Raw genomic sequence first — 27,576 nt, forward strand, 5'->3', positions numbered from 1 at the left:
GAGTCGTTTACATAATACGACTCCCTGCTATACATCTATATACGTTATAATTATTATGCTATCGGCCTACATGCGATTCCCGGGCTGGTCGACAGGCGGCCCAGCCAGCCTGCTACTGGGATCTCGGCCTCGCACACAAATGCACACAGAATGTTACTGCACTGAATGCATTCCCCCGATACACTTCGCACATACTCATTCTCTTGATGGTACGGGACAGGTACGGGATAGCGCCAGGCATGTCGATGGAACAAACAAAAAAATAGTGTGGCCAGCTGTCTTTGCTGGTACGGTACAGTACGGGACAGATACGGGATAGCGCCAGGCGTGACACAAACAAACAAACAAACACCAAATTAAAGCTGTGTGGACCCTGGCTAGCGCCAGACGTTACTGAAGTAACGTCTTCTGCATAGCTACGGGAATTAAAGCTGTGTGGACCCTGGCTAGCGCCAGACGTTACTGAAGTAACGTCTTCTGCATAGCTACGGGAATTAAAGCTATGTGGACCCTGGCTAGCGCTAGACATAAGTGAAGTAACGTCTTTAGCCTAGCTATGGGAATAATGCTTCAAGTTTAGGTCGGTGTGTTTGAACGTCTTTAAGACTTGAAATCTGGACCTTCCATGCACATGATTGTACTATCGCGGCATCACAATAATAATAATTTCAAATGGTCACCACCAGCCAATTAGGACATGTGTCAAAGTATTGAACGTTTTCGTTCCCTTCTTCTCAAAATACTACAGGGAATGATGGAAATACGCTAAGAGACTACAACTATAAAGAAAAGAAGTTCAGAGATTCATCACCCCAATTATGTGTAGAAGTGACACAAAAAAAATAGATGTGAAGAGTCAAGAAAACAGTATGGAAATCAAATAAGTGACAAAACGTAGTGACAAGAAAAAGAGAGAGAATATCAAGAGATCATGAGATTTTTTTCGCACGACGAACAGTGCCAAACTACTGCAAAGGCAACACATTCTCCTTCTGAACACAAAGCTCAGGGTCTAACTTACGTATGTACAAAGCTTTCAACACGGCAAGATGTAACAAAGACCTACCACACGACCAAACAGAGAATACATCATCGGAATACCACTCACGACAACTAGCACTGCCCGACAGGTGACACTTGATTGCCAATGTCTTGTTTCCCAGGCCCGACAACTTCGTCGTTGTCACCTCCGATCCTGCCACTTGCCAGTCTCTCCCATTACGCCCTGCATCCCTGCAATTCCGATTGCCTGGGTCGACATCAGTGTGCTGCTCCACGTCCAGTCTGTCCTGCTTCCGTGGTCTACCTCGTTTCTTCACATTAACCGTTGTGGTCACTTCCAGTATTGGTTCTTTTGACTCCTCATCAATTCGTCTCCTCAACTGGCTTCTGGTGACCCGTCCGGGGCTCGATTGCTCAGATGTCAGTTTCAGTGGTTTCCGTATCGGTCTCTTCTTCTTGTTGACTGTTGTTCGGGTTGGCTCCAGCCCTGTGCCCGACAAAGAGGAGGAGGGGTCGGCAAGCGTATTTAAAGCAGAGTTGTACGAGTCCACCTCAGACACAGACTGCACTGGACACTTCGGCGGATGACCACGCCGAGGCCGAGAACCACGTGCCGCTACAATGACAAGATTCAACGGTACACGTTGACGAATCCGTGCGCCCAGGTGCTGAAAGGTTCTACCTATGTACAAATTTTCACAATTTCGGCACTGAAAGAAATATAATTTTGCTTAGGGTAGGTAGAACGTCCTTCTGCACGCTGAACGCACGGGTCGTCCCAAAGATGACATACAATTTGACACACGGATGAGAGGAGGAAACAATATTCCGCACCTCCTTCTCAATGCACGAAGAACTGGCACCAACCGATGGCAAACGTAGGGCATCTCCCTGGTCCAAAAGTGATTGTCTTTTCCATGGTCGCTTTCTGGTTGATGAGTTTCATTAACAATGTCTTTGGATAGCCATTCTTTGTCATTATCGTTAAGAGTCGTTTTAGTTCCTCGTCCACCAGATGAGGGGAACATATCCTATGTGCACGGTAGACAAGGGCCTTGACGAGGTGTGTTTTGGACTTGGTTGGAGTAAAACTTGACATTGGGATATACAAGCCTGTGAAAGTTGGCTTTCTATAAATGGTGCGTATCCATGTTACGAGAAATCCTACCATCCAGGAAAGAGAGGGTACCATTATTTTCACCATCTGATGTGAATTTTAATGCTGGATGTAAGGAGTTGAGAGTTTCCATAAACCTATCCCAGGTTTCCTTGTCGTCGTCGTGACAATACACATCGTCAACAAAACGACAGTACATTGATGGCCAAAGTGAAGGGTCGATAGACGACTCGCAGAAGCCAAAAAATATATTCGCCAAGACTGGTCCCAAAGGCGATCCCATGGCGACTCCATCAGTCTGTTTGTACATTATATTGTCGAATGAAAACTCCACACCAGACGTGACCATCAACATAAGTGTTACGAACTCCGTTTCATTCAAATTTAAAAATACGGACTGGTGAGGACGCACGTACAACGACAACAGAAGTGACAACAACAGTCAATATTTGAAAACGTGGTAGACCACGAAAACGAACCTCAATATCGGACACCGGACAAGTTGGAGTAAGAAAGCTCAATAGAAATCCGCAATGGAGGAGACGTAGCTGAAAGGACACTGGGTATCGCGCACACAACGGCTAGTGTCAGGAAACGTGGAAGGCCGCGAAAACGCAAAGAGGCGGATAGTGGTGGTGCCGCGAAGAGGCGAGATGTCGGGACATTGGAGGAGACAACACCCAACGGAGCTAAGAGTCGCATTTCGTCAATCAAGCAACATTTGTCAGCCCGTACCAATTGTCGTAAGTTTTACAGTGATAATGTTTTCTCAATATTAGAGAGGTTCCGCACTACGTAAAGTTGAGCAACTTTACGTTAGTGGGCGGGGAAAACCCGTGAATTCGCGAGTTTGCACTCCACTTACAGAAAGTTGTCTACGGAGAGTACGTAGATAGGGCTCTGATAACGTAGCTGGTCCGTAAGTGGATTGGGGTACAAATTTATGACTTTCTTCCCAGGTCGATCTGGTCGTACACTGCCGCGTTCGGAGTTGCCAAGGGCAGCTACGTGATTTGAAAACTCCGTATGGCGGAACACAGATGCGCATGCAGTTTACGTAAGACTTTCCGTAGATCGACTACGTTTTTTACTAACGTAATTACGTTATGCGGAACCTCTCTATTGTCACATGGTAGATGTGCGTTGCATTTGGCTGTGTTAGAAGCTTTGTATATCCGTAAGTAATTAGATCCTGAACTTTGCGTGCAGAAAAAATGTGTTGTCGCTACAATAGTTTGGTGTTACTCCTCGTCGAGGTGTTAACAATGTAACTTAATTTGCTCACTTTGTTGTTGTCACTATTATTATTTTCCTTCGAGTTTTGTGTCGTGCTGAACTTGATAATTTTCCACCTTGTCACGAGTGTTGTCATCTCATTATCTTTATGCTATGTAAGTTTTAGTCTTTCCAACTTGAGCCATTCCCTGTATAGTCCTTGATGAGAAGGAACCGAAAACGTTCAGATACTTTGACAAGTGCCTTATTGTGACTAGATGTGTGTTTGCGTGGATACTTGCGACCCAAAACTTACCATTGTTTTTAAAGTATTATCCGCCTCCGACCTCTTTTAAAAACCGTTGCACCGTGAAGGCAAACTTGGACACTGGGCCTCCTTTGCTCAGTGTCTTGTAGCAGCGTGTTCACAAACCGAGAGTTGAATTCCTGTTACATCTACTAGTGCTTTAGGCTCTTTATCTTTATTTTTATAGTACATGTACCTGTACCTGTTGGTAGTACAATCTTTGCTAGTTTATACATGTATGCACGTTCCGTCCTGTTAGTTGTCTTGACGGATACATGACTCGCAACACTACTGTACTCACTAGTATTAGCAGTAGTAAGTAGTAGGGCCTTGAGCTCTGCAGCGTGCATGAAGCTCCCATGCTGCCCGCTTGTACAGCTGCAATACACCTGGGCTACACTGGTGGAAGTACAGACCCCTTGCCCGTCTTTGTCCACGCTGATGACTGTTGCCCTCTTATATTTTTTATCGCCATGACACTGTTTAAATTACTTCAAACAACGCCTCCCAATCACCCATATTGATCTATTGAATCTTGTTCTTGCCCTCCGTGGTCGCCTCAATACAGCTATATTCAGTGTCAGGCTACTCCGTGACTGCCAACACTACTCTGTTGCACCTAAGTATTTGCAGAAACGAGTGCAGAAACTAAAGCTTTATGATTCCATCTCTATCGAGAAAGTACCTTTTCCGGATGATCTCAACAAGGCAATGAGCCAACTTCACAATGCACGATCGAGGATTGTGCCTTCGTATCAGAAAGTATGAAGACTTCTCAATACAAAGTATCAGTCGGGGAAGTGAACTGCCTGAAAAGAGAAAAAAACGCCAGACCCTCCAGGACTCGAACCTGGGAGTCCTGGTGGGTCTGGCGTTTTTTTCTCTTTTAGGCAGTTCACTTCCCCGACTGATACTTTGAATTTGAAGTTCTCCCAATCCTTTCCAAACTTCTCAATACCTTCGATTTTGTTAGATTTTCTTGGCTAATATCGCAATGTGACTGTATTGTGTCTTCATACTTTCTGATACGAAGACACGAACCTCGATCGTGCATTGTGAAGTAAGTGGTCAATAATATACTGCGTTATTATATAACTTATTAATTCAGTTATTCATGTTGGTGGGTAACAGTGCTTTTATGCATAGCAACACCACCAGCCAAACTCTTGCATTCTGTTTCAGTAATCAAATTTCGCCAATGCCCACGATGGAAGGGATGACTTACCCAAAGGCGAATCAGGGTTGTAATTCCATCCTTTTGAGAAGCTGCCGGAAGCATATACAGCTGTAATACCTTTACACAGCAGGATTGGAGTATAGTCACAAATGACAGAATAATATAAAAATGTGAAAAGCAACATATCTTCCGATCTTGAAAATTCAAACCACAAAGCGGCTTTAGTCTTTCTCAACCTGTCAACTAACAAACAGTAAGATAAAGTCGTTGCAGCTTGAAGGAATATTCAACACATCAGAGTATAAAGCAGAACACCTGTGGACAGGATGGACAGAAACGGGCGTTGCCTACAGAGCTGTCACCTGACAGCAGTGTCAATCATCTACATGAGCACAATTATCTCCCTTTTATTCCCGCCGGCAGATGAATTTTGTAACAAGAAATGATGACATATCAGCACAGGAAGTATAATGTAAAAACGGATAGCCCCGAAAGGAATTAGTATCCCTGTCCATTGCATTACATCTGGGGAAAATGTGACAAACCCTGTAAGGCTTCCTTTTCACTACTAACACCAGTAAATTTGCATCCCACCTTGATTTTCAGTAACCCGAACTTCATGATGTTCTCACTAATGTACGTAGCACAAAAGGCAGTATCCCTTAGAGGGTGAGGATGTACAGAGGAATGTGGATTGAATACTACTTATCCATGCCGGTTCCTTTTTTCTTCTCCTCCCCTTCTCCCTTCCTTGCCGTGGTTGGCTAACACCCTCTCTCTTTGTATTGGCCGGTGTTCTCACTGTGCTATGAGATGCTGTAATAAAATAAATAAATAAAATGAAATAAGCCTTATGGCAGTTGTACAGATCTACGAAATCCGGTAGAATCCCGTAGACCCGGTTGGGTTTTGAATGTGCAGGAACCTATTGTGTTTTCTGCTATTTCCACTAAGAAATGGGGCCTGAAGGCATTTCATATGAAAACCTTTTTTTCTGACAAAGATCTAACCAGTCATTAGCTCTACCCAATGTGAAGAAGCTGGAAAAGCGGTTGCTTGCCATTAAATTATGAGTCTAAAATTGGTCAAATGCGCATGCCTAGCACACAATGAACACCCTACCAAGTCTACGGAATTCTACGGGATTGCGTGGATCTGTACAGCTGACATAAGGTCTATTGGGTGCTAAGACTTGCGGCTACTTGAAAGCACAAAACTGCTCTACAGTCCATTCAGAAAAAGATGGACTTCTAGCTTTTGGCCATAAATGGGTCAAACTTTGAGTTTTTTAGAATTTTTTTCTGCAATCCCCTATGGAATCCTCTTCCAATTATGTTTCTGAAGTCTATTTGTCCAAAAAGCAAGCCATAACAAGAATAGGATATCGGCCAGGTTTTGCCCCAGAAGCATTGAATTGGAAAAAACCATCAAAATCCAGGCCGTTTGACCCTGCCTGCAACAGTGCATTGTGGGGTTCGAACCCCAGTTCAGGTACCCTTTTTCAAAGTTCAAATTTCGCAGAACTGCACTGTGTACAATGAAATCACGAAAAATCGCCAAATACGGGAGCTCGCCAGAGCCAGAGCCCATCTTTTTCTGAATGGACTGTAAAGTGGCTGAAATAGGGAATGTGCATCAAAGATGGTCATCCGTTAAGGGGGCAGCCTACCCATAAATTTCATATGGCATTCAATTGACCGTAACTTTGGTGTTTCTCAATGGATTTGAGTGAAATTTTGACCACACACTCCTGCCACTATGCTGGCCCTCAGGACATGATTTCCAAGTTCTTGCGCCTCACTGACAGGCTTTCCAGGCCGGAAAAACTCAAATTTCCGGCATAGTGCCACGGTGTGCGAGCCACCCAGGAGCCAAACAAATGCATTTACCTCAAGTACAATTTTTTCACATTTTCGTGCTCATTCTGTTCGTGCGCGGGACTCAAACCTAGAACAAGTCCAGAAGCAGCCATGGGTGATGGGGTAGGGCCCCTCAACGAGGCCCTGGAATCTGTCACAACGGAACGAGTGGGCGTTCTCTCACACACTTCCACAGACCCAAGTCAATTTTTGAATTTGTTTAGGTTTAGCACGTGCTACGAGGTCGTACCTTTGATACAACATCCAGTGCTGGGACCTCCACAGCAAGCCATTTCCACAGCGCTGCACACCAAATCCAGGATACCCTCAGAAACTGGCAAAGACTACCACTCACGTTTCACTACTGCCTAGTACTGAATCCTACCTGACTTCTTTACACGACTCAAACTTGCCAAAGTCACTAAATCAACGTCAACTACAATAATCAAGCCACATATCTGCAACGTAACGAGGGTGCTGGCAAAATGGCAAAAGTCCTGCTGCACGGCGGCGGGCTTCGCCCCGCCGCCGTGCAGCCCAATACGTGGCTCAAAAACCTGATTTTTTGGATTTGGAGCAAAATTCTGCACACTTTCACGTGTTTCCATGATACGACAAGTTGCGCACGGTCTGCTCACATTCAAATACAGTGCTGCCAACAAATGACAGCGTGCAACAAAAAAATCTTTCCTTGCAAGGGCACATTTTCGGCCATAACTCTTGAACGGCTGGTCAGATCGGGACACACTTTTCAGAGAATTTGCAGCTATTCATGCTCTTTCAACTGACGTAGCAATCAATATGAATTTACAAATTCCCCCCCCCCCCTTACTTTGCAGGTAGAACCAAGAGTACATAACCCCCCAGAGTGAGCAATGCCGTTCCAGCTCTGCATAGGGTCTTCATCGAGCGGAATCGGATCTTCTGATGTCATGCGTACACTCCACACCAGCGCAAGGCCGGTCTCAAGGCAGGACACCATTGTTGTTGATCCAAGAGTACCCGCGACTCCCCGGGTTCCCCTCAGATGTGTACAGTATTAAGACGCAAAGATCCTAATATGCTCGACCAAGACCCTATGCAGGGCTGGATCAGGCGTTGCACACTCTGGGGGGTTATGTACTCTTGGTAGAACCCATTCTAGTACTTTTATCAGCATAATCTTATAAAGTTGACGACCTTTTATGCAGAGCTGGTATCAAGATGTGTACAGTTGTAATGGATCTGCTCCGCAAAACCAAATGAAGGGATTATGGTTACTTGTTTCTGATATTCCTTCTGACAGTTGTTTCGCTTACCAAAGCTTGTCAGAGAAAGCGATACTGAATAAAATTGGATATGGATTTCGTCTATTCTACATTTGAATAAAATATTCTTGCATTATTGAATTGAAACTCGGGTATTGAGCCAATAATAAAAGTAGAAAGGAAAAGGACGAAAGGAGTAAAGAGTAACCCTAACTCTCTAGTTACAGTGGTGGAGAGTTACTCTTTTAACTCGTTTCCATACGTCCTTTTCCTTTCTACTATTATTGAATTGCCTAATGGTTTCGTCCTCGGTTCTACAGTTTCTACCGGTACTTGATTTACAGGCAGCTGTGACGTTGCATCTATTTGATGTGTACCGTTTTAGCCCCGAGTTCTCCTGAACCACCTTGAAGACCTTTTTTTGTTTCCCACATCGTTAAGTTAAAACTCCAAGTTACAACGGAATTACAAGACTTCCTTTCCAGCATTCACCAGCTGTATTAGGGTGGAACACAGCGCCCCAGCCATTATTCAAGACTGGCCACAATTACAAAAAAATCTAACGACAGTTAGTCTACGAGTTTCATCCCTTGTAAAAAAATTAAATCAATGTTAGTCTAGGCACAATCTTGTCTGCATACTCGTACTCACAGAGTGAAAGAAGTAGCACGACCTCCATGTTTCTAGCTTGCACACGCACACGAGCCCTTGTTCGAAAGTCTGCAGATACAATCTCGGGGTGAACGTTTCTAGCTCCCTCTTGGACGTTACTCAAATGAAAAGAGGAGGACTGAAGCGCGAAATTGACTACTTACAACAGAAATCTTCCATCCCTAGTGTTCTACCAAGAGTACATAACGGGGGTTATGTACTCTTGGTTACTAGTACCGTAAAGTACAGTGCGTATCGGTTATAGTGTGGTGGTGTAAAAGAATATACTGCCGACAAGAATGAACTTAAAGAAAGAAAAAAAAACAAGAATGAACTCTCATGTTTTCATAATCATAACATGGATTTCATGTGCACATTTATTCTTGCAAGCAATTTTATCGTACAGTAGAATATATCGGTCCTAAGAATGGACTTTGTGTAGCGAAACATGCCAGATCAGTACAAAGTATATCACCTGTAGTAATAACATCCGTCCAAAGCAGTTCTGATCTGACTCGCGTTGGGTCGTAGTGCTGCAGGTTCAACTATTGTGGTCATGTAACTCATGTTGCATAGCCACATGGTAAGCCTATGTGACTGTGACCAGCCGCATGCACAGTAGCACTACCTTGTATGTACGATGATCTTGTCGTGAACTCACGAAGTATGATTGATGGCACAATTCAGTTCATGTCCGTATCAGCCGATACATCCTTTTGGCTGGTCGGCAGTTTGCTTAGAGTTGTACGCTATTTTGCCCCCTGCGGTGCACGCACTGACTTCCCGCTTTTTTAGCATACGTTGACCCAGCCTGATGGACTTGCTTTGTACGATATTTTCCCCTGACCTCCCGCTTTGTGTACGTTGGCCCTGGTGTATTTTGGCGGCACCTGCTCAATCTCCTCTCCTCCCCCCCCCCCCACCCCATTCCACCGCACTGTTGGTGCAACTGAGCAGTTCCTTCGCGCCCGCTGATTGTGTACAGCGAGATAGGAAGGCTGGCACGCTGAAGTTTTGGGGTCTGTTGTAATTTACTAAGGACGTTTAGCAATGCGAAAGTTCGAAAGAAAATTCGAGTGTGCATCGGCCCTGTTCAAGCGTCTTGCCAGCATGCTATCTGACAAGCTGAAGGAGCCGTACTCCGTGACGATGGCATGGCTTCGCTGCAAGCTAAGCTTTGCATTAGTCCGAGCTAGCGTGATGTGCCTTCGTGGGGCAAGATCATCATCCGCACACCGTGTCACCAGGGACCCCGCGTCTGTAGTGGTAGCCGAGGCACGTGTTTCCTTGCAGGACTGTTGAACTAAAGTCAGACATGTACATTTTTGTTATTATTATTATTTGTCATGATTCTTTTCTATTTTATTCTTTTTACCAGGCGTGGGCCATCCCCTGGATTATCAAAATGGGTGCCTTATTATTTTCTTTTTTTTCTTTTTCTGTTTATTCTTTTTACCAGGCGTGGGCCATCCCCTGGACTATCAAAATGGGTGCCTTATTATTTTTCTGAGTGCAATAAAGAGTTGTGTATGGAAAAAAAAAGAAAAGAAAATTCGAGTCTGGGAATGAGTACAGAAAAAAAGCTCGAAACTTCGAAAACTTGGGGTGCGTTCTTATATTCTCTAGCTTCTAGAAGAAGAAGAAAAGAGAAGTCGAAGAAACTGGGATTACTCAAGAACGGGTCTCGAAGAATTCGGAGATATTTTGCACATGTCAAGCAAAATGAAGTAGACTGACAGAGGTCTGGCAGGACTTTACGGCTGAATCAAGGCCTCGTGCGTACGGCCAAGGGCGCAGGCCAAGGCGCGTAGCGCCGAGGCCTGCGCCCGCGGCCGTACGCACGAGGCCTTGATGAAGGCGAAAAGTCCTGCCAGACCTCTATGATGGTGTTTCAGGTTTTGTCTTTCGCCTTTCTGGTATAAAAGCAAGACACGTATAGGGGTGGTGGTCGGGGACGTGGTGGATTCAGCTTGTGAGTTTCAGCTCCGTCCGCTTCTCATGGATGGGATGATCTGTCCCTCCAGGAACTTGCGATTCCGCGGCCGCGTTGTTTTCCGCGATTTGAACAAAAGTCCGTGATATCCGCGATATTTGAAAAATCATTCGCGTTATTGTAGAAAAATGTCCTTGATACTTGAAAAGCACCGCGATATTTCGAAAATCAACCGCGATATTCGGGTCTTTCTTCGATGTTGTTTAGCTCTTCAAGCTCGTCAGTAGTTTACTTGTGAGATCGACAGCAGAATGGAGAAGTTTCTGGGCAAATCAGCGGCTGACAAGTCGCAAAATAAGGCTCGCGTCGAGTGTTGTCCGAGGATGGAGGAAAGCTGTCTTGCAAGCTCCTGTCAGTACAGGCAGTTGAACACAGTCAGCGCAGCACACGTTCTGTTTTGTCATGCACGATTTATGCTGTACGACTCGTACATCGTACACCACTACAGTACAAGTACCAAAATCGGCCGCAATTTTACCACAATAATCCCGCAATATTTGACAAAATCCGCAATATTCCCCGCAATTTGTGGCATTTAACCTCGCAACTTTTTCCGCGATATTTCCGAAATGTCTCCGCAAGTTTCTGGAGGGACAGGATGATCCTTGGTCCATGATCTTTCGCTTCCTCAAAATTATCAGAAAAGTTCGGCAACTCGTCAACTCCTTTTTTTAGTACCGGTACATGTAGAACAGAAAGTGGAAAACTGATCGCGATGTTTGCCACTTATTTCAGCTTGGTTCTTAGCAGATAGATGGGTGCATGCTCTTTCGCTTATTCACAACTATCGTAAAATTTCATCTCCACTCACAACAACAAGAACTTGAGTTGAAAACTGACCACGATGTGTAGACACTTTTCATGCCGTTTTCGGACAGGCTGTTTCCAGGTACCAGAGCATGTTCACAGTCGAATGTGAGATGTGAACTGAGCTGACAACGAAAAACTGCCACAGACCCCTGCAGAGCTAGGCTGACAGAGTACGGGATGCCATTGACGACGGGCTTTATTGTGTTGTCTATTCGCAGTCCGTGCGCCAAGCCCTTGAGTAGCCTGTTTTTTATTTGCAACCGCGGGAAAAATCGAGGTGCAAAAAGATGACGACGACACAATTGTTTTGTTGGTATTTTGCAACCTTATTTGGACCTGAACTGGCGTGTGCTGGAGGAATCCTTGTTCATAACTGGTTTGCAGCTGAGGTATGTCCCTTTGTAACCTATGGCACTTTAGCTGAGGTTCGTTGCGCCCAACTGTAGACCATGAAGACCTGTGTTTGCACTACATATTTTTTCGTCGTAATCGTACCATCAACTTGCTTGTCGTGCTGGAGTGGATAGCATAATCGGACACTCTCGGCTTATGCTCTAAGCGAAAGGTAGATATATTTGGGTTTGGATTCCCAAAGCACATCCCAATGAGGCTATGCAAAATGGAGCGGCCCACAATTTCGTGGAGGTATGTCGAATTGTGTGGAATTTTGCACTAAAGTAATTGTGCTTGAACAAGGACGTTTTGGCTGCTTATTTTCCTTGGGCATCTCGACATTGCAAACTAGTCCCCTTGCTGTTGTGTCTTCGACATCTAAACGGAATTTCTATGTAAGTCGTGTGGTTGGGGTCCAGATTTTAATCAAAATCCAGCAGTATTCCTGGCTGCTAATCTAGTTTGCTAAAGTTCTGGCTGAAGGTAGTCGGTTGAACAGTTTCTTTTGTATGTACCATGGTCAGATGGTAGGACGTTCATTACATAATTATAGATGGAGTACATAGTCAAAGAAACTTTTTATGTAGTTTAGCACAGCTGCACAGAAGTGCAGGGCCTGAAACAAAACAAGAGCTGGAGACTCAGCGTCCGCAGCATATGCGAATGCATTGTGAGAGCATGTGTCTTCGAATTCAGCATCACACACATATGCACACTCACACACACACACACACACGCGCGCGCGCACACACACACACACACACACACACAAGTGACACATACACACCACACACATACACACCACACGCACGCACGCACATCTGGCGCTGGTTGGGTGTTGCATACTGAACATTCTGTACTTGCAGCCTTATCTTGATCATGTGTGATAGTTGTGTCACAGGTTTTTGCCCTATTTTCTGGATTCTCTGTGCTTTCTGTAGATGGTCTTGTGCGCTCGTCATCAACAGCACTACACTACTGTAGGTCCAGTGGGCCAATCAGGCTGAACGTCATCATCCAGCTGTGACTGGGGTGGGTGTAGGTAAGTGTCTCTGCGTGCTCTGATGGTCGACTTGTGGCTTCTGGCCTTCAATCATTGTTCTTGCACGGGACCTGCCTCTCATACCCTGTGGTTCACTCGTGTTGGCAGGCTGTGATGCACAGTGGAATCCTTGATGTGGCACTCGGTGTACATGTATGTTGTTGCACGCGACAATATTGCTACTGATGGGCTTTGGTGTGATGCTCTGAATAGATGTACCATGAAAGCCTCTTGATTGGTCTCCGCAGTACATTCACTTGCCTGGCTCGTTTTTGTCGATATTATCCACTGTTGCAATGGAGAACTTTGCGCGAGGTATCTCACTGTTCATTCCGAGCTCTGATTTCTTATCAATGATGGTCTTTTGATATCGCTTGTAGGAGTCGACACCTGCTGTTGCGCCGGCTCGAGCTAGTACTCGCATGAGCTCGCTGGAATTGCTATGTGCATCCACAAAGTCCGAAAGAACAAGCTGGAAAGGGTAAGTGCATGCTGGTGTGCTTGCATGCATCATTAGTCCGCAGGCCAGGGTTGAAATTTTTCGAGATAAAAAAATCTCGCTCCCGCTCAGGGGGGACCAAGTTTGGTTGTGGCGAACCGAAAGAGGACCCCTCGGGCTACTCGAAACTACTTTTGGGTATCCCCGGAGCTGGGGCTTTCGTGCGGAGTAAGCCCTTTTGGTTCCAATTTTCGGAACGACCCCAAGTGCGCAGTTGTCGTCTCCTGCAATTTTGAGTACGCGGAGAGCCTGCTCAAATTTGAATTTCGCTTTCACGTGGCGCGGCACGTGGGGCGGCACTGCAGAACTAGAAGAAATTGAAGCACGCGAAGCGTACTATCATAAGTATTGCTACCGAGAATATACTCGGGCCAAAACACTTGCTAGGCTGCAAGATCAGGGCGAGAGCGCAGCCACTTGTGCGCCTGTTGCCAGTGCGGGCACCGAGATTGATAAAGATTTTTTTACTGAAGTAGAAACGCTGCTGTTTGTGGAATGTTTGGTTCGGACCGTCAGTGACCTGACTCGATTGTTCAATCAAGTGTCCATAGAAGGGACAGCGCTAGCGAGAAACGAAAGAGTCAAGGGACTACTAATGGATAAGTATGGCGAGTCCATAACGTTCTCTCGTCCCCGCGCACGGAATAAATCCGAGTTGGTTTACGCCACGGAACGTGCACCAGTGATAATAGCACGACTGTATGACAGGGACGCTGCGAGCGAAAGCGAGAGTGAGGAATCTGGTGACAGTCCTAGTGCTAGCGCCTGTGAGAGCCAAGAGGGTATCGCTAGTACCACTACCAGTAGGTCTACCAACTATGGAACAAGAGCACCCAGACGCCCCGCTGAAGTGGATGTGCACCAGACTGTTATTATGCAGGACAGCATACGTCTGGTATACCATTCGGCTAGGCTCCTGCGGAATGCCTGTCAGCAACAGGCAGAGAGTTTCGACACTACAAGCACAAGTCCTGGCAGCAGCACTGGTATGATTTCAGTGAAGCAAGCTGAGCAGTGCATTCCTGCCCTGCTCCACAATTTCCTTGTGTGGTTTTTGAGCTCAGGCCAGCATGACAATATACCAGCAGCATCCAGCAAGCTTGAAGTTGATTCCACGCTCAACCGCTGTGTGATGTCCTTTGCACAGGACCTAGTGTTCCAGTGCACAACTATCGTGCCACCAAAGCATGTTGCTCTTGGTTTGGCTGTACACCATCTGTACAGAAGTGAACGACTTGTGACCATACTGAACAGATTTGGCCACAGCATTGCGTACGCCCAGGTGCTGGAGAGAGAGACACGGATGGCCGAAAGTAAACTCCACAGCAGGGAGGCTACTGACGGCCTTCCGGATATTGTCGATCTCTCCATGCCATTCTTCCACGTTGCTGACAACAACGACCTTAACGAGGAGACATTGGATGGAAAGGGCACGACCCATTGTACCAACACCATTGTGGTCCAACCCGTGTTGCGGCCCGTTCCACAGCCTGAACTGCAGCCCGCTATGCAGCCTGAACAGCAGTCCGTTCCACAGCCTGTACTGCAGCCCGCTGTGCAGCCTGAACAGCCATCCACTACACAGCCTGAACAGCAGTCCGCTACACAGCCGATGGCTGCTACTGAGAGCTCTGGGGGAAAGAAGCGGAAGCGAGCCCTTTCATTAGAGCCAGAATCGCTCCCGGATTTTGTTGGCCGACAGAAGGTCAACCCGCCACGATTTCCATATGCTACAATAGAGCAGTTGGATGGTGTAAAGCACGATGGTACAGACGCTGTTGGTCTTGTAGACTTTGCGTGGCGGCTTGTGAGGGCGTGTCGGGATGCAGATCTCTGCAATCCTGTGATGTCTTTGTCCGAAGAGAATCCCAATCAAGATGTGCCATCGTGGTCAGCATTTAATGGTCTTACAACCAGTGCTAGTACCCCTCCTCGCTCCGTGCTTGCATACTGTCCTGTCGTGAATGCTTCTCCTACTGAACTTTCCACAGTGTATGGTATCCTCAAGAAATGCGTCAGCCGGTGCGAGCGTGCAGGAATGGCCTTCTCACTGATTGTTTTTGACCAAGCCATCTATGCCAAGGCCCTGGATGTGATTTCTCAACGACAAGATGAGTTCTCATCAGTTGTGCTGCGGCTTGGTGCTTTTCATGTTGCATGCACATTCATGGCCGTTATCGGAAAGCGATTCAGAGATGCTGGACTTTTGGATGTGCTGATTGAATCTGGTATTTCCGGCCATGCATCTCGTGCCGCCGGCATATGCTGTTGTGTACAGATGCTTGCACCTGTCGGCACCACTCTTCAGTAGTATGCACAAACTACCCAGAGCAGCATGCAGCATTGCCTACGACCCAACACATCTCACCTGAAACTGATTTGTAAGTAGTCATTGATACCTTGTTTTGTTTTAAAATAATGCCGTCAATGAATGCTTCACGTGAGAGATATTTATGATAGTAACTGTTTATACCATTGGTGTACATGGCTGGTCAAATCCTTTTAAGTAATGTGAACTTGAATTCAATACTTACAAAGCGTTATATTCTCGTATGTGTGTTATAGGGTCTGCAGTGACACAGCTCATGACTGATAGCAGCCAGCCAACCGTAAGGATTCGGGACTGACAAACTTGTAAGCAATCACTAGTTGCCGTTATCTCTGTGCTGTATTAACTTCCAAGTCTTTAAGCATGAGAGATGCGCTGCTAATGAGCACCTGTCCATACTGACTATACTTGGCCATGTATGTAGATCCGTCACGCGGCTTGCTGCTAACGGGACACAATCATTGTGCGATGGTCTTTTTTCTTTCTTTCTATCTTTTTCAGGTTGAGCAATCATGTGCATGATGGATAGCAGCCAGCTCTAGAGTGTCCCACCACCTCTGGGATATCTTGCAACAAATCTTATGACAGATCTGTGTCAGCATCAGTGGATGCCGGAACTGTCTTTCTTTGGCCGACAACCGCATCCCGCAGCACGGGTGATAGCACATCTTCTTCTTATCATATTATCTACATGACTGTAATATTGTCATTATAATTTAACCTGTACCTTCATTTTAAATTGTTTCCAGAGGACCTATGATCTTCTTACTGGAGCTCCTATACCAGAAAAGTTAGGCATGAAATATGATCGGAATGTCCGGAGACCCATGAAAGCGTGACAGTAATAGTAACTTTACAGATTATGCCAGTACTAAGACTTTATTATTATAATCAGAGACTTCATGCTAGGAAATAATAAATTATCCTTCTAGTGTACTTGTCCTATTTCCTATTTTGTGCAGGCTCCTTGTTGTATAATATGTTCTCAAATGTGACATACATTATTACAATGTATTACTATTGTGAAATGACCCAAAGGCAGTATGCCTATCGAGGGGTTCATTTGATTGAAAGAACAGTACTACTACTAGTATGTGGGGCTTGATGAGGAGAGAAACGCGGAAAATGAACTGCAAGGTGTAGTGGCGGAATTCCGTTGATTGCATAAGCATGGTTAGTGTATATTGCATTCCGTGTATTGACGCTATTGTGTTCTATTCTAAGAAATGCTATTGAGGTAGTAAAACACCTCCGATCATCATGAAAATGTGTACACAGCTAGGTCTGGGCCTTGGCTACTTCATTCCAAAGCAACACTGTTGGTATTTAATCTGCAAGATACCTAAATTGGGAATTATCACTTTGGTTGCTATGGTAACACTCTTCAAGAAGTATTTCGTTGATTTGGTCAACAAAGCCCCATGTTTCTGGGTCAAGTGACACAGATCCTGAAAGCTCTATGTATTCTCTATCATTTGCACATGTCAAACCTTGGTCCCCCTCGAACGGGAACGAAAAGTCACTTTTTTGCACCTTGGCCTGTGGACTACATACATGATAGCACAAACAAGCACCTGATCCTCTTTGCACGGTGGTTGGATGCTTGACTTCCTTCTGACTTTGATTGGCCGTACATCATCAGCCAAATGTGTCCCCACAACTCACTGTCCACACTATCCACCACTGCGTCCAGCTTCATTTCCGACAGTGAAGTTAGAACGTTATGCTCTTTGTGTTTGAATTCTTGTGCTTGACTTTTGATTAATTTTGTGAGTGCATTGCAGCCGACAGCTCTGACACGAAGGATGATGGGCCACTGGGTTGGCTTGTGTGCTGTGTGCGCTGGGTTTCATTTTGTGCTCTGTGTTTCAGGGTCTCGGATCGTGCAACGGCGAGGGAATTGTATAAGCACAGAACTGTGTCACACCCTGTACGGTACAGGAGCGTACCTCGTTTCTTACTGGTACCATATGACCCATGGCTGAGATGAGCGCCAAGCTTCGAAATAAGGCTGGACAGCAGGGAGTCGTCAAATACGTATTTGACGACTCCCTGCTGGACAGTAGCCACCGGTTGTTGCAGTTGATGGATGGTAAAGAAGAGGTGAAGAAATCAGCAGCCGTTGCCAGAAGAAGAGAACGGTTCTCGAGGAATGCAAGACAGACGAATCTTGCTGTTGCCAACAATGCGGACTCCTCGGGTGAGGTGCACTGGTGCATTTCGTCTGTTATACTCTGCATCAGGCTCTCCAGCTTGAAGTCAGTAGTCTGACTGTCCACCATATCCAGTTGGCCTTTATAACAGGCTAGGCAAAAAGCACTATCCGCGGTGACCGTAAGACCACGCTCAGCGTGCAGCTGACGTTGAACGGCTCCGACGTTCGGACATTTACGCTTAATTAACACTCCTTATTTGTGCGCTGCACATGGTGCATGTGGGCCTGTTGCTGTCATGTAGCTGCATGTTATGCCGGTTGCAGAGACCCGCTGGCTGATCGTTTAATGCTTGTAATGAAAGTCTACTGCTCTACTGCTTGTAATGAAACTGTGACATGCCGTGGCAAGTCACAACCATCTACTGAGCAGTCTGGTGTTGTTGCGAGTACGGGTACAGGTGTTGGTGCTGGTGGTGGTGCTGGTGCTGCTGCTGCAACATGCTGTGCAGGCATTGCTTCTGTAGGCTGCACGTTGTCAGTGACAGGCATTGGCTCTGCTGAATGATTTATGAGCCTTTTCATGCATTTCTTGCAGATACATGCATTTCGTGGTATTGTAGGATGATGTGCATATTCCCAGCATTGCGTGGTCTCGGGGTGGGCATATCTGCCATCAAGGGGAACATCTTGGCAGGCTACATATGGTCCGCATTGCCTCGTCAGGCGAAATAGCACGTCATCGTACATTTGAGATCAGCGGGAAGAAGATGACGACGTCCACTAATTTAGTATCTGTGCACACGAATCTGCTGTGTGTGTGACTCTGTGTGTCAGCTATGATATCATCTTCTGTGGTTCCATGCCTAGCATGTACGTCTGAACCATCCTGCAAAGTTTGAATGACGTAGGTTGAGCGATCGCTCCGCGAAATATACTTTTTGAAATTCTCTTCATAGTATATCTTCCACCATTGAAATTTCGAATTTCTTCAAAAAAAGTGCTGAGAGGGGTGGCTTGCAACCTCGATATGGCTTGTTCCAGGCATGCTTTGGAGCCATCTTCTGTTGAAGTAGTGGCGGGGATCTGCCCTGCAACTGCTACAACAAAAAATGATTCGATCTGAGAAAGGGTGAGACCGCGAATCTCGGTTGAATATTGAGTATTTCAAGCCTTTTCACGACGAAGATGGAGTTCTTTTTGGAGATGGACGTCGCGGCAAAGGACATCGTGTCCGACGTCTGGCGTCTGGTGAAGCCAGGGATCATTTGTCCAGTCAGGTCGGCAGCCTTACCGTCGGTAAGCTTGTGTTTGGATCCCGTTCTGCTCGATGTGGTAGATCACAAACAATTTGATATCGCACAAATTGATCTCAGCATCGTGCGTACGGTATTTTATATTCAGAAAATCCCAAAGTGTCTCTGTGTGGCCGTCCTATGCCACGAGAAACTCCAATCAGGCTCCTATGTCCTCTGTCTTCATGATTGAATGTCCACTTCGTTTGAACAACGAACACAACAATCGAGGACGGCTTTGCAATGAAAAATACAGCTATACTGGAGCTGAAAAAAGGAAGAAAAAACGTGCTCAGGATGAGACTCGAGTACACGCATACTCTCCCAGCAGGTGAAACGCAAATTTTTGTGAAAAATGGGTGACGCCGACTGACCAGTAATTTCGCCTGACGTGTCAGGATGCAATTTCGAGCCCTGGCTTTGGCGGCCTATTTGGACTTGGTCACAGTGCGGACACTCGTGGTTTCTTCCTGGCCTATAGCAACACCATCTGTCCGCCCATTCGCGTAGTTTTATCAGAGATAGAGCCTTGCAAAATAAGACGGCCCACAATCTCCTGCGACGTATCTACGAAATGGGAAATTGAGAAGAGAAACAAAAAGGCACCGCAACGACGTGAGATGTCGAATATCGTGGTGCACTTTCGAAAATGTGCTCATCACTCACCCTTCTAACACGATAACGGCGCAAAAGCAATCGATATAGGAGGATAAGCCTGTATTCTCAAGGTAACCAATTGTCGAAAATTGAGAAGAATTCGGTATGTCACTAAATTCGTCTTCAAATTTCCCGCGGTTGCAAATAAAAGTGCAACTTTTAGACGCCTTTTTGAACTTGGCGCACGGACTGTTCGGGTTTCGTTATTGGTTCACACCAGAGATACCAGTTTATTACAGTCGGTAAAGCATATATCTCACGGGACGAGGACAGAATTATTAGACATCAACATTAGGGAATGTATTCGACTTCTGACTAGATTATCGAAGTTTGGTTATCTTTAAATAGGGGCCGTTTACATGAGAAAAATAAGCCCGGGCTTATTCAACCCTAGGCTTACGATAAGCCCGCCTTGATCAGTCACCCAGTCATTTTAGAGCGCGCGTTTACATGGTCAGGCGGGCTTATTCAGCTCGCCCCGAGCTGAACTAGCCCTACCCTTGACCCCCGAGCTTATCCAACCCCCAGGGCTTATTTTGTCATGTAAACGGTCAAAAAGGGCTTATAAGCGAGTTTTTCCGTATTTTTCGATTTTGCCTCGTGAACCTGAGAAAATGTGGCCGTGGACAGTGCGTCTCTTTTATTTATTTCTTGGTATGTTTTCTTCTGGTTTTTGTCCAGTGGAAGGTCCTAGCCCATCCTTCACCTTCTCGAAAAATAAGTGACAATTGGAAAGGCAGTAGAAACCTGAGCCGGCATTTCTTGATCCAAATTTCATCAAACACGAACATTTACCACTGCGTTCATGTGCGATTTGAAAAATATAATGCGCGCAGAACTCGCAGTCACTCACCTGAACTCAGCCCCGTACAACCGTCATGTAAACGGTTGAAAAATAAGCCCGAGGCGAATAAGCCCGGGCTTATTTTCCTCATGTAAACGGCCCCTCAGAGTGAACTAGAATAGAATGTACGGTGCAATGCATGAGCGCTAGTGCTGACCCGAATTTGCTAGCAATTCTTCTAGCAAAATATCGAAGAATTTTGAAAGGGAATTTGCTGGCAAAATGGAGCAAAATATCGGTGTGTTGGTTGGGAATTGGGAGATTTTACACATATACGGTGCACATGACTCATTTCGGCACAATTTTACCAACACGTGACTCACTTTTTCTCATTTTTGCCAACACGTAACCCACTTTCGGTCAGTTTTCTCACACGTGACACAAATTTTGGAGCAAAAAGGGAGCAAAATATCGAGTGGCCTAGCAAAATGAAAGCAAAATTTCGACGATGCACGAGCAAAATTATGCCGCAAAATATCGAGATTCAGCTGGCAAATTCGGGTCAGCACTAATGAGCGCGCCCATTTAGCTGGGCGCGCATTATTATGTGTATAGCTCGACTATGTACACTATAAAGGGATGTAATTAGATCAAATGTACGGTGGTTTTTATGTGCAGGGGCAGAAGGAGGGAAAACGGGCTACAAATGTGTATGGTACTAATTATTACATGCAGGGGCAGCGGGGAAATGGGTCAAATATGGTTATAAGTGTGTACGTACGAACTACTGCATGCAGGGGTAGGGGTAGGGGGTAATGGAGTGTGTACGAATTACTGCATGCAGGGGTAGGGGTAGGGGGTAATGGAAGTATGATTTACAGCCCGAGTACAAGCGAGTACAAGGGCAATACCGGCTGATACATGACCGAACGGCGTCAGCCGGCGTGAGGTCATGTATCAAGCCGGTATTGCCCGTGTACGAGCGCGTACGAGGTGCTGTAAATCATTTATTGCATGCTTGACACCCACGGTCTATATAGAGTGCAGATCAGCATTGAAAGTCCTTTTCTCGACTTGCGTTTGAAAGCCCTATTTGAATAGTGCGGCCAGCTGTATGTGGCCAGGTGTGTTTGATGATACGGTACGGTACATGACAGATACGGGAAAGCGCCAGGCGTGACACAAACACACAAACACACAAACACCAATATAAAGCTGTGTGGACCCTGGCTAGCGCCAGACGTTACTGAAGTAACGTCTTCTGCATAGCTACGGGAATTAAAGCTGTGTGGACCCTGGCTAGCGCCAGACGTTACTGAAGTAACGTCTTCTGCATAGCTACGGGAATAAAAGAATTTTTCGTCCAGCGCATGCGCCAAGAGTGAGTAGCAACTGAATAGAGAGGCTGTCATTTGACAACCCCCCCCCCCCTTTTATTTACTAGAGGAAAGGCAAAAGGTAACAAGATTACGTAACCAAAGGTGAGAAGGCACTGACCAAACTGTCAACCTACGAATATATGTACAACCTCGGTGCAACAACGTGCTCTTTCTGCTTACACAAGCAGAAAGAGAAAGAGCACGTTGTTGCACTGAGGTTGTATTCGTAGGTTGACACTGCGTTCAGTGCCTTCTCCCCTTTTATTTACTGGGCATTTGTAGCCTAAAATTTATTTTGCAAGGTTCAATGTGACAGTGTATACAGGCATCAGCAGTGCAGGCTGAAATTTCAATGTGGCCGAGATGTGTTCTTGCCCTGGGGAGGCTGTAATTTAAAAGCGTCGAAAATTTGCATACTTTACAACACAGTACTGAGCATGCGGTGAGCTGATGACGAAATGAATTGGAGGTACTAATAATGCTAAGGGATTCGAGGGCGCATCAAAGGGGTCAGCACCAAGGAATGGGATAGATTTTTGCCCAGTTCGGGTATGTATATTGGGTATAGAACGGAAATTATTGGCTTAGCCTCGGGCGACTCCTACCAGTATTGCCACCAATGGCCCATGGCTGCTGATCTCTGTGATAGAAATGAGACGTGTACGTGAAACCAAAATACGGCTTTTCAAGATGTACTGAGTATGTGCATTTTGTGAAGATCTGATGTAAGTCATTAGGGACACCTTTTTGGGTCTTGCCAACTTTCACTTATTATGATGTTCATATCTATGCAATAACGTTAATGGAATCAAGAGTACATAACCCCGCAGAGTGTGCAACGCCTGATCCAGCTCTGCATAGGGTCTTGGTCGAGCGGAATCGGATCTTTGCGTCATAATACCGTACACATCTAAGGCGAACCCGGGGAGTCGCGGGTACTTTCGGATCAAAACCAATGGTGCCCTGCCTCGAGACCGGCCTTGCGCTGGTGTGGAGTGTACGCATGACATCAGAAGATCCGATTCCGCTCGACCAAGACCCTATGCAGAGCTGGATCGGCGTTGCACACTCGGGGGGGGGGGGGGGTATGTACTCTTGACGGAATTTGATCTGCTATAGTTTCCAGTCTCCATGGAGGTTTTTCTTGGAGACGTCGAATCTACAGTATTAGGTGTGAAACTGTTGTACCAAACCGCAGGAGATAGAATCTATTCAGCTCGGACAACATTTCACTACGTACGAAAGGAAGTAAGCCGATCAAAGCTTGCTACACTCCCGTTTAGTCAACTTAACTGCCCAAATAATGCTTGGCTCATGAACTCATAGCTGTTGGTCTTTCGAGGGTGCCTGACAATGAAATGCACAGCACCAGCGGGGCCAAATGACAAGATCAGAGATATAGATCTTCCTAGTTTAATTGCTGAAACGTGACTTGTGCAAACTTTATGTAGCAAAAGGAACTGTACTACGGCACTACACGCCATTCACAATAATCAAAAATGCCCACTTGACAGAATAGAATTTCATCAACGGAGCCCCGGGATTTTTCTTCTGTACATATGCATTATGGAGTCATAGCATAAGGGAGACGGCATGGTAGACTTTCAGCCTAAATCATAACAAGGGCCAGCTGGGCATCTCAAAAGAGAGCTCTATGCACTATTGGCAGAGTGGTATACATGAAAAGAGAGTGACCACCCAGTGCGTTAAGCTTTTCGTGTCACCCTAGAAAATTTCAAAAATTAATAATGTGGGTTCAAACCCTGGCTGCCAGTGACAGTTGCCCTAACTGCCTTAGGGGCAAGTGCGATACATACATGCTCGCATATAGCATAGCTTGACTGACCCATGCTTGGGGCCAGTGGGTCAAGTCCGCGATCACGAGTTGCATAAACCACAGATCATGTAGAATCTCCATGGATCCAATCTGTGTACTCTAAAAGCAGAAATTTTCGGTGGTGTAATATTTTCGGAATTCTCCAAAATCGGCGGTTCGGTGGAGGGACATTTTCGGTAATACCTGCTTTCCAGGTAAGGGTGCTAGTACTACTAATTATGTAGTACCGAAATATTTCGGTGCATTTTTTCGGTAAAAATTGTCGGCACCAAAGTTACCGAAAATAAAACACCACTGAAAATTTCTGCTTTTACAGTACATCATTTTGGGTATCATGATCTCGTGTTGTTTCCTTGGGTGCTACGACTCCCTGACATGCATTGATCCATGGCACGGTATGATTTGAGTCTTGGAGTCTTGGGAAAGTGCCCTGGGAGAAAGGGATTGCACCATTGTATACATGTACTGCATTCCCCATAATTTCCTCGTGCTATGTCCTCGGGAAAATATTTAACGGATACCCTTCATATACTCATAGAATAATCCAAACGTATCTGCAGTCAACCACGGGTATAACAACCCACGGATAGTGACACTATCTTCAGACCTAGTAACAATATAGCCGTACACCGGTATTTTCAACCCCGTGAATGACGACAACTCCCAATTAGCAACACTTTTCTCATGCCCGATCAAGGGTCGCTCGTTACTGGCAAAGTTAGCTGGACATCATGTCATGTGGTCATTATTACTTCAGGCAGGGCAATGAAATACCCCCCCCCCCCCCCTCATTCCTGCAGGAGGGAACAGTGCTGTGTCCAGGTCCGCATGCAGCATGGAGGTGCTAGTAAGTCACTGGCATTATTTTCTCTTGTGAATCGATGTACAGTGCGTGACAATGCTTCCATAGTGGTGGTGGTGGTGGTGGTGGTGGTGGTGGTGGTGGTGGGAGCATACTGCACTGCAGCCAGTGCAGGGCATTACAGCACTGGCATACTATTATTTTCTCTTGCAGACGTGGCGTGCATGACAATGCTTCTATAGTGGTGGTCAAGGTGATGGTGGTGGTGATGGTGGTGTGGTGGTGGTGGTGGTGGTGGTGGCGGTGGCGGTGGTCATGGTTGTGGTGGTGGTGTTGCTGCTGCTGCTGGTGGTGGTGGCGGCGGTGGTAGTTGTGGTGGTGGGAGCATTCTGCACTGCAGTGCATTAAAGCAAACTCGATTGTGCATGCATGGTGGCTGTGGGAAAGAGGAGCCAAGGAAAGTGTGTACATTTTTTGTTGAAAGCACGAGAATTCAAAGAAAGCTGGCTGCTTCCTCAATTTCAATGATCGGCCAGTGCCTGCAGCACGAACAGTGCATTGTATTACATGTATGTGCATAGACAGACAAATAAACACAAACCTGAGCATGGGTACCGCTTGTATTCGTGGTGAGGAAAGTGAAAGTACGAACGAAGGAGAAGAAGATTGTTGACCATGGCGAACAACTGCATATCCAGAGGGCACACGGCTTGCCAGAATGGGTCGGATACATCTTCGCTAATTTTCTATCCTAACAACATTCAGCTTCGAGGTCAAGGACGACGGCATTTTTGGAAGGAAATTTCGAATTTTGGAGAAGAAGCTTGCTTTCCGAAAAATGTTGCTTTCACGCAAGGCAGCATGCCATGTCAGGCGTGTGAACCAGGTGAGCTACGTCGGCAGATCGACGTTTACGTTCCGGGGCGACAGTTTTTTAACCAAGCCGTGAATCGCCCTCGCTCTGACTCGCCCGGCTACGAAGGAGTAATTTTACAACTCTTCAGGCCAGCTACAGGTCTCTGATGCAGAGCTGCAAGTGACGGATATCGGTCATTTGCAGCCACTACGAGTACTTAGGGGCCGTCCGTAAATGTCGATAGTTTTTACAATCCGTGAACTTTTCGTACCTGGGTGCACGCGCGCGCGGTTGTGGGTGCAGCCGAAATTCAAAGTAATTAAAATATCGATGACACGCGGACCTAGTACCTGGCGCCCAGTACGAAGTGATTTGGCTTTTTTTTAACATTTGGCATTTTTTAACAAATGTGTAAAATTTGCTTTTCTTCTGGCTGTTTCTCTGCTCCGGAGGGCTGTATCGAAACATGGGTGGTGACAAATGAGAGCCAGTTTATCGTAGATCAACATTGACCAGAAAATTCGGTGCATATAATTTAATTCTCCCTGCCACGTCGGTATAACTAGTGGTGGGTGCTTTGACATTTTGTGTAAAATGTGTAAAATAAGCCCTTGAATGGACGATGAGGGCAGTGAATTGCTTCCACAGGGCCTTTGGACGACGTCAGGCCGTGTTGCCATCACTAAAGACAACAATGAAGAACAGTAGGTCACGGAATACACTCTGTGAGAACAAAAACATGGCTGCGATGCTATGCTACCTATCCAATTCTACCGTATGACACAGCCACTAGTTACAAATTCAAAAACACGGCTTTGCGGCAGCATGAATGCATTTGACAGATCGATTTTCATCCACTAGCATTCCTCGAAGTGATATCTATCAACTTCAGAACATTGATGACCGAATATCCCAGTTTGTGATGCCATTTTACACATTTGTTAAAAAATGACACACCAATTATTTGAACCCTGAGAATACTATGAAAGTAGGGCATGATTCAAGACACTTTCCAAAGTGGGATCATTCCCATTTTTTGAGACAACGGGCATGAAGGATAGCACTTCCACTTGGAACAATTCATTTGGACATAGCTTGCCTAGAAGTGGCTGAAAAAACGTGATTTTACAACCATGTTAAAAAAAGCCAAATCACCTCGTACTGCGTGTGCGTGGGTCTGCGTGCGTCGAACCACACGTACACGTACAATGTAGATTGTTGTATCCAAAAAATGTAGTGGAGATCGAAACTCTTGAAGCAAAAGAAAGAGGGAAGTTTGACAGATATTATTCACAAGTATAATTATTGCACAATCATTCGAAGTATCACAATACCTGATTAATCCGGGTCAAGTCCAGCTCTTATTTGAACTCCACATCGAAGAATTGCTACATCGCCAATGGTTGGAACAGTTCCCATGTGGAGCGTGGCCTAACGAAAATGGCACGGCAGACTACTTTGTTTGGTACAGCTGCCTAACGAAAATGGCACGGCAGACTACTTTGTTTGGTACAGCTGCCAAAAAAGATAAGTTTTTCAAAGAGCTTGACAGCCCTGGTGAAGACGATGATGGTACATGTACATGTGTCATCAATATTAAAGGGGAAGTTAAGGCAAAAATTAAAATTTCACCAGTTGTAGTCTTCGGGGTGCTGAGTCGAATGGTCGTGGTCCGAGGAAGCTGAGACGCTCCCTTCCTACTTGAATCCCAATCGAACTCGCGCACTTCCACCGAAACTGGGTGACTGCGCCCTACTAGATGGGGATTTGTATGCAAAATGTCACTAAAAGCGCCATTTCGTTCTTATAAAAGCACGGATGACCGCGATTGGCCCATATGTTGTAGTCTTTTGGACGCTGAGTGGACTGGGTTTGGTCCGAAAAGGCTGCGATGCGGCGTTCCTCCTTTATTCCCAATCGAACATGGTTGAACAAGCGGTCACGTGCTCCTGCGTACACCAGTCACCTGGTCACCGTGCCTGCAGGGTACAACTTACTAGCCTGTTTGACCTTTTTTGGGTGCAGTCCTGTCACTCGAGTTGAACTCGAGTTGAACCTTGGTGTGAAAGTTGTCACCTGCTGGCGTGGTGACCAGGTGATTTGGGCACCCAGGACCACGTGACCGCTTCTTCAACCATGTTCGATTGGGAATAAAGGAGGAACGCTGCTTCGC

At 45.9% G+C, this 27,576-nt stretch overlaps 2 protein-coding genes and 2 long non-coding RNA genes across 5 annotated transcripts in view; 2 read left to right on the top strand and 2 right to left on the bottom strand.

Annotated features, from left to right (window-relative positions):
- Window positions 1-8,733, bottom strand: part of LOC135818393 (carbonic anhydrase 1-like) — a 40,115-nt gene extending 31,382 nt beyond the window's left edge. The window contains exons 1-2 of the mRNA XM_065331753.1: window positions 8,576-8,733; window positions 4,867-4,935 (exon numbers count right to left, since the gene is read on the bottom strand). Of these exons, the coding sequence (XP_065187825.1) occupies window positions 4,867-4,935; window positions 8,576-8,603 (97 nt within the window). The 5' untranslated portion in view covers window positions 8,604-8,733. The remainder of the gene's footprint in view (window positions 1-4,866; window positions 4,936-8,575) is intronic.
- LOC135818392 (carbonic anhydrase 1-like) overlaps window positions 1-27,576 on the bottom strand; it is a 199,853-nt gene that overhangs the window by 66,001 nt on the left and 106,276 nt on the right. The window lies entirely within an intron of this gene.
- Window positions 11,617-13,295, top strand: LOC135816734 (uncharacterized). Of its 2 annotated transcripts, XR_010553477.1 has the most exons (4): window positions 11,617-12,023; window positions 12,124-12,166; window positions 12,713-12,813; window positions 13,194-13,295. It is a non-coding gene; the product is annotated as an uncharacterized LOC135816734 (long non-coding RNA). The 2 variants fall into 2 exon arrangements; XR_010553476.1 differs by lacking the exon at window positions 12,124-12,166 and having other exon boundaries at window positions 11,623-12,023.
- LOC135818391 (uncharacterized) lies at window positions 15,561-16,732 on the top strand. The gene is made up of 3 exons (XR_010553677.1): window positions 15,561-15,693; window positions 15,878-15,946; window positions 16,143-16,732. It is a non-coding gene; the product is annotated as an uncharacterized LOC135818391 (long non-coding RNA).

This window comes from Sycon ciliatum, chromosome 5 (genome assembly GCF_964019385.1).
Source record: "Sycon ciliatum chromosome 5, ocSycCili1.1, whole genome shotgun sequence".
Lineage (NCBI taxonomy): Eukaryota > Metazoa > Porifera > Calcarea > Leucosolenida > Sycettidae > Sycon > Sycon ciliatum.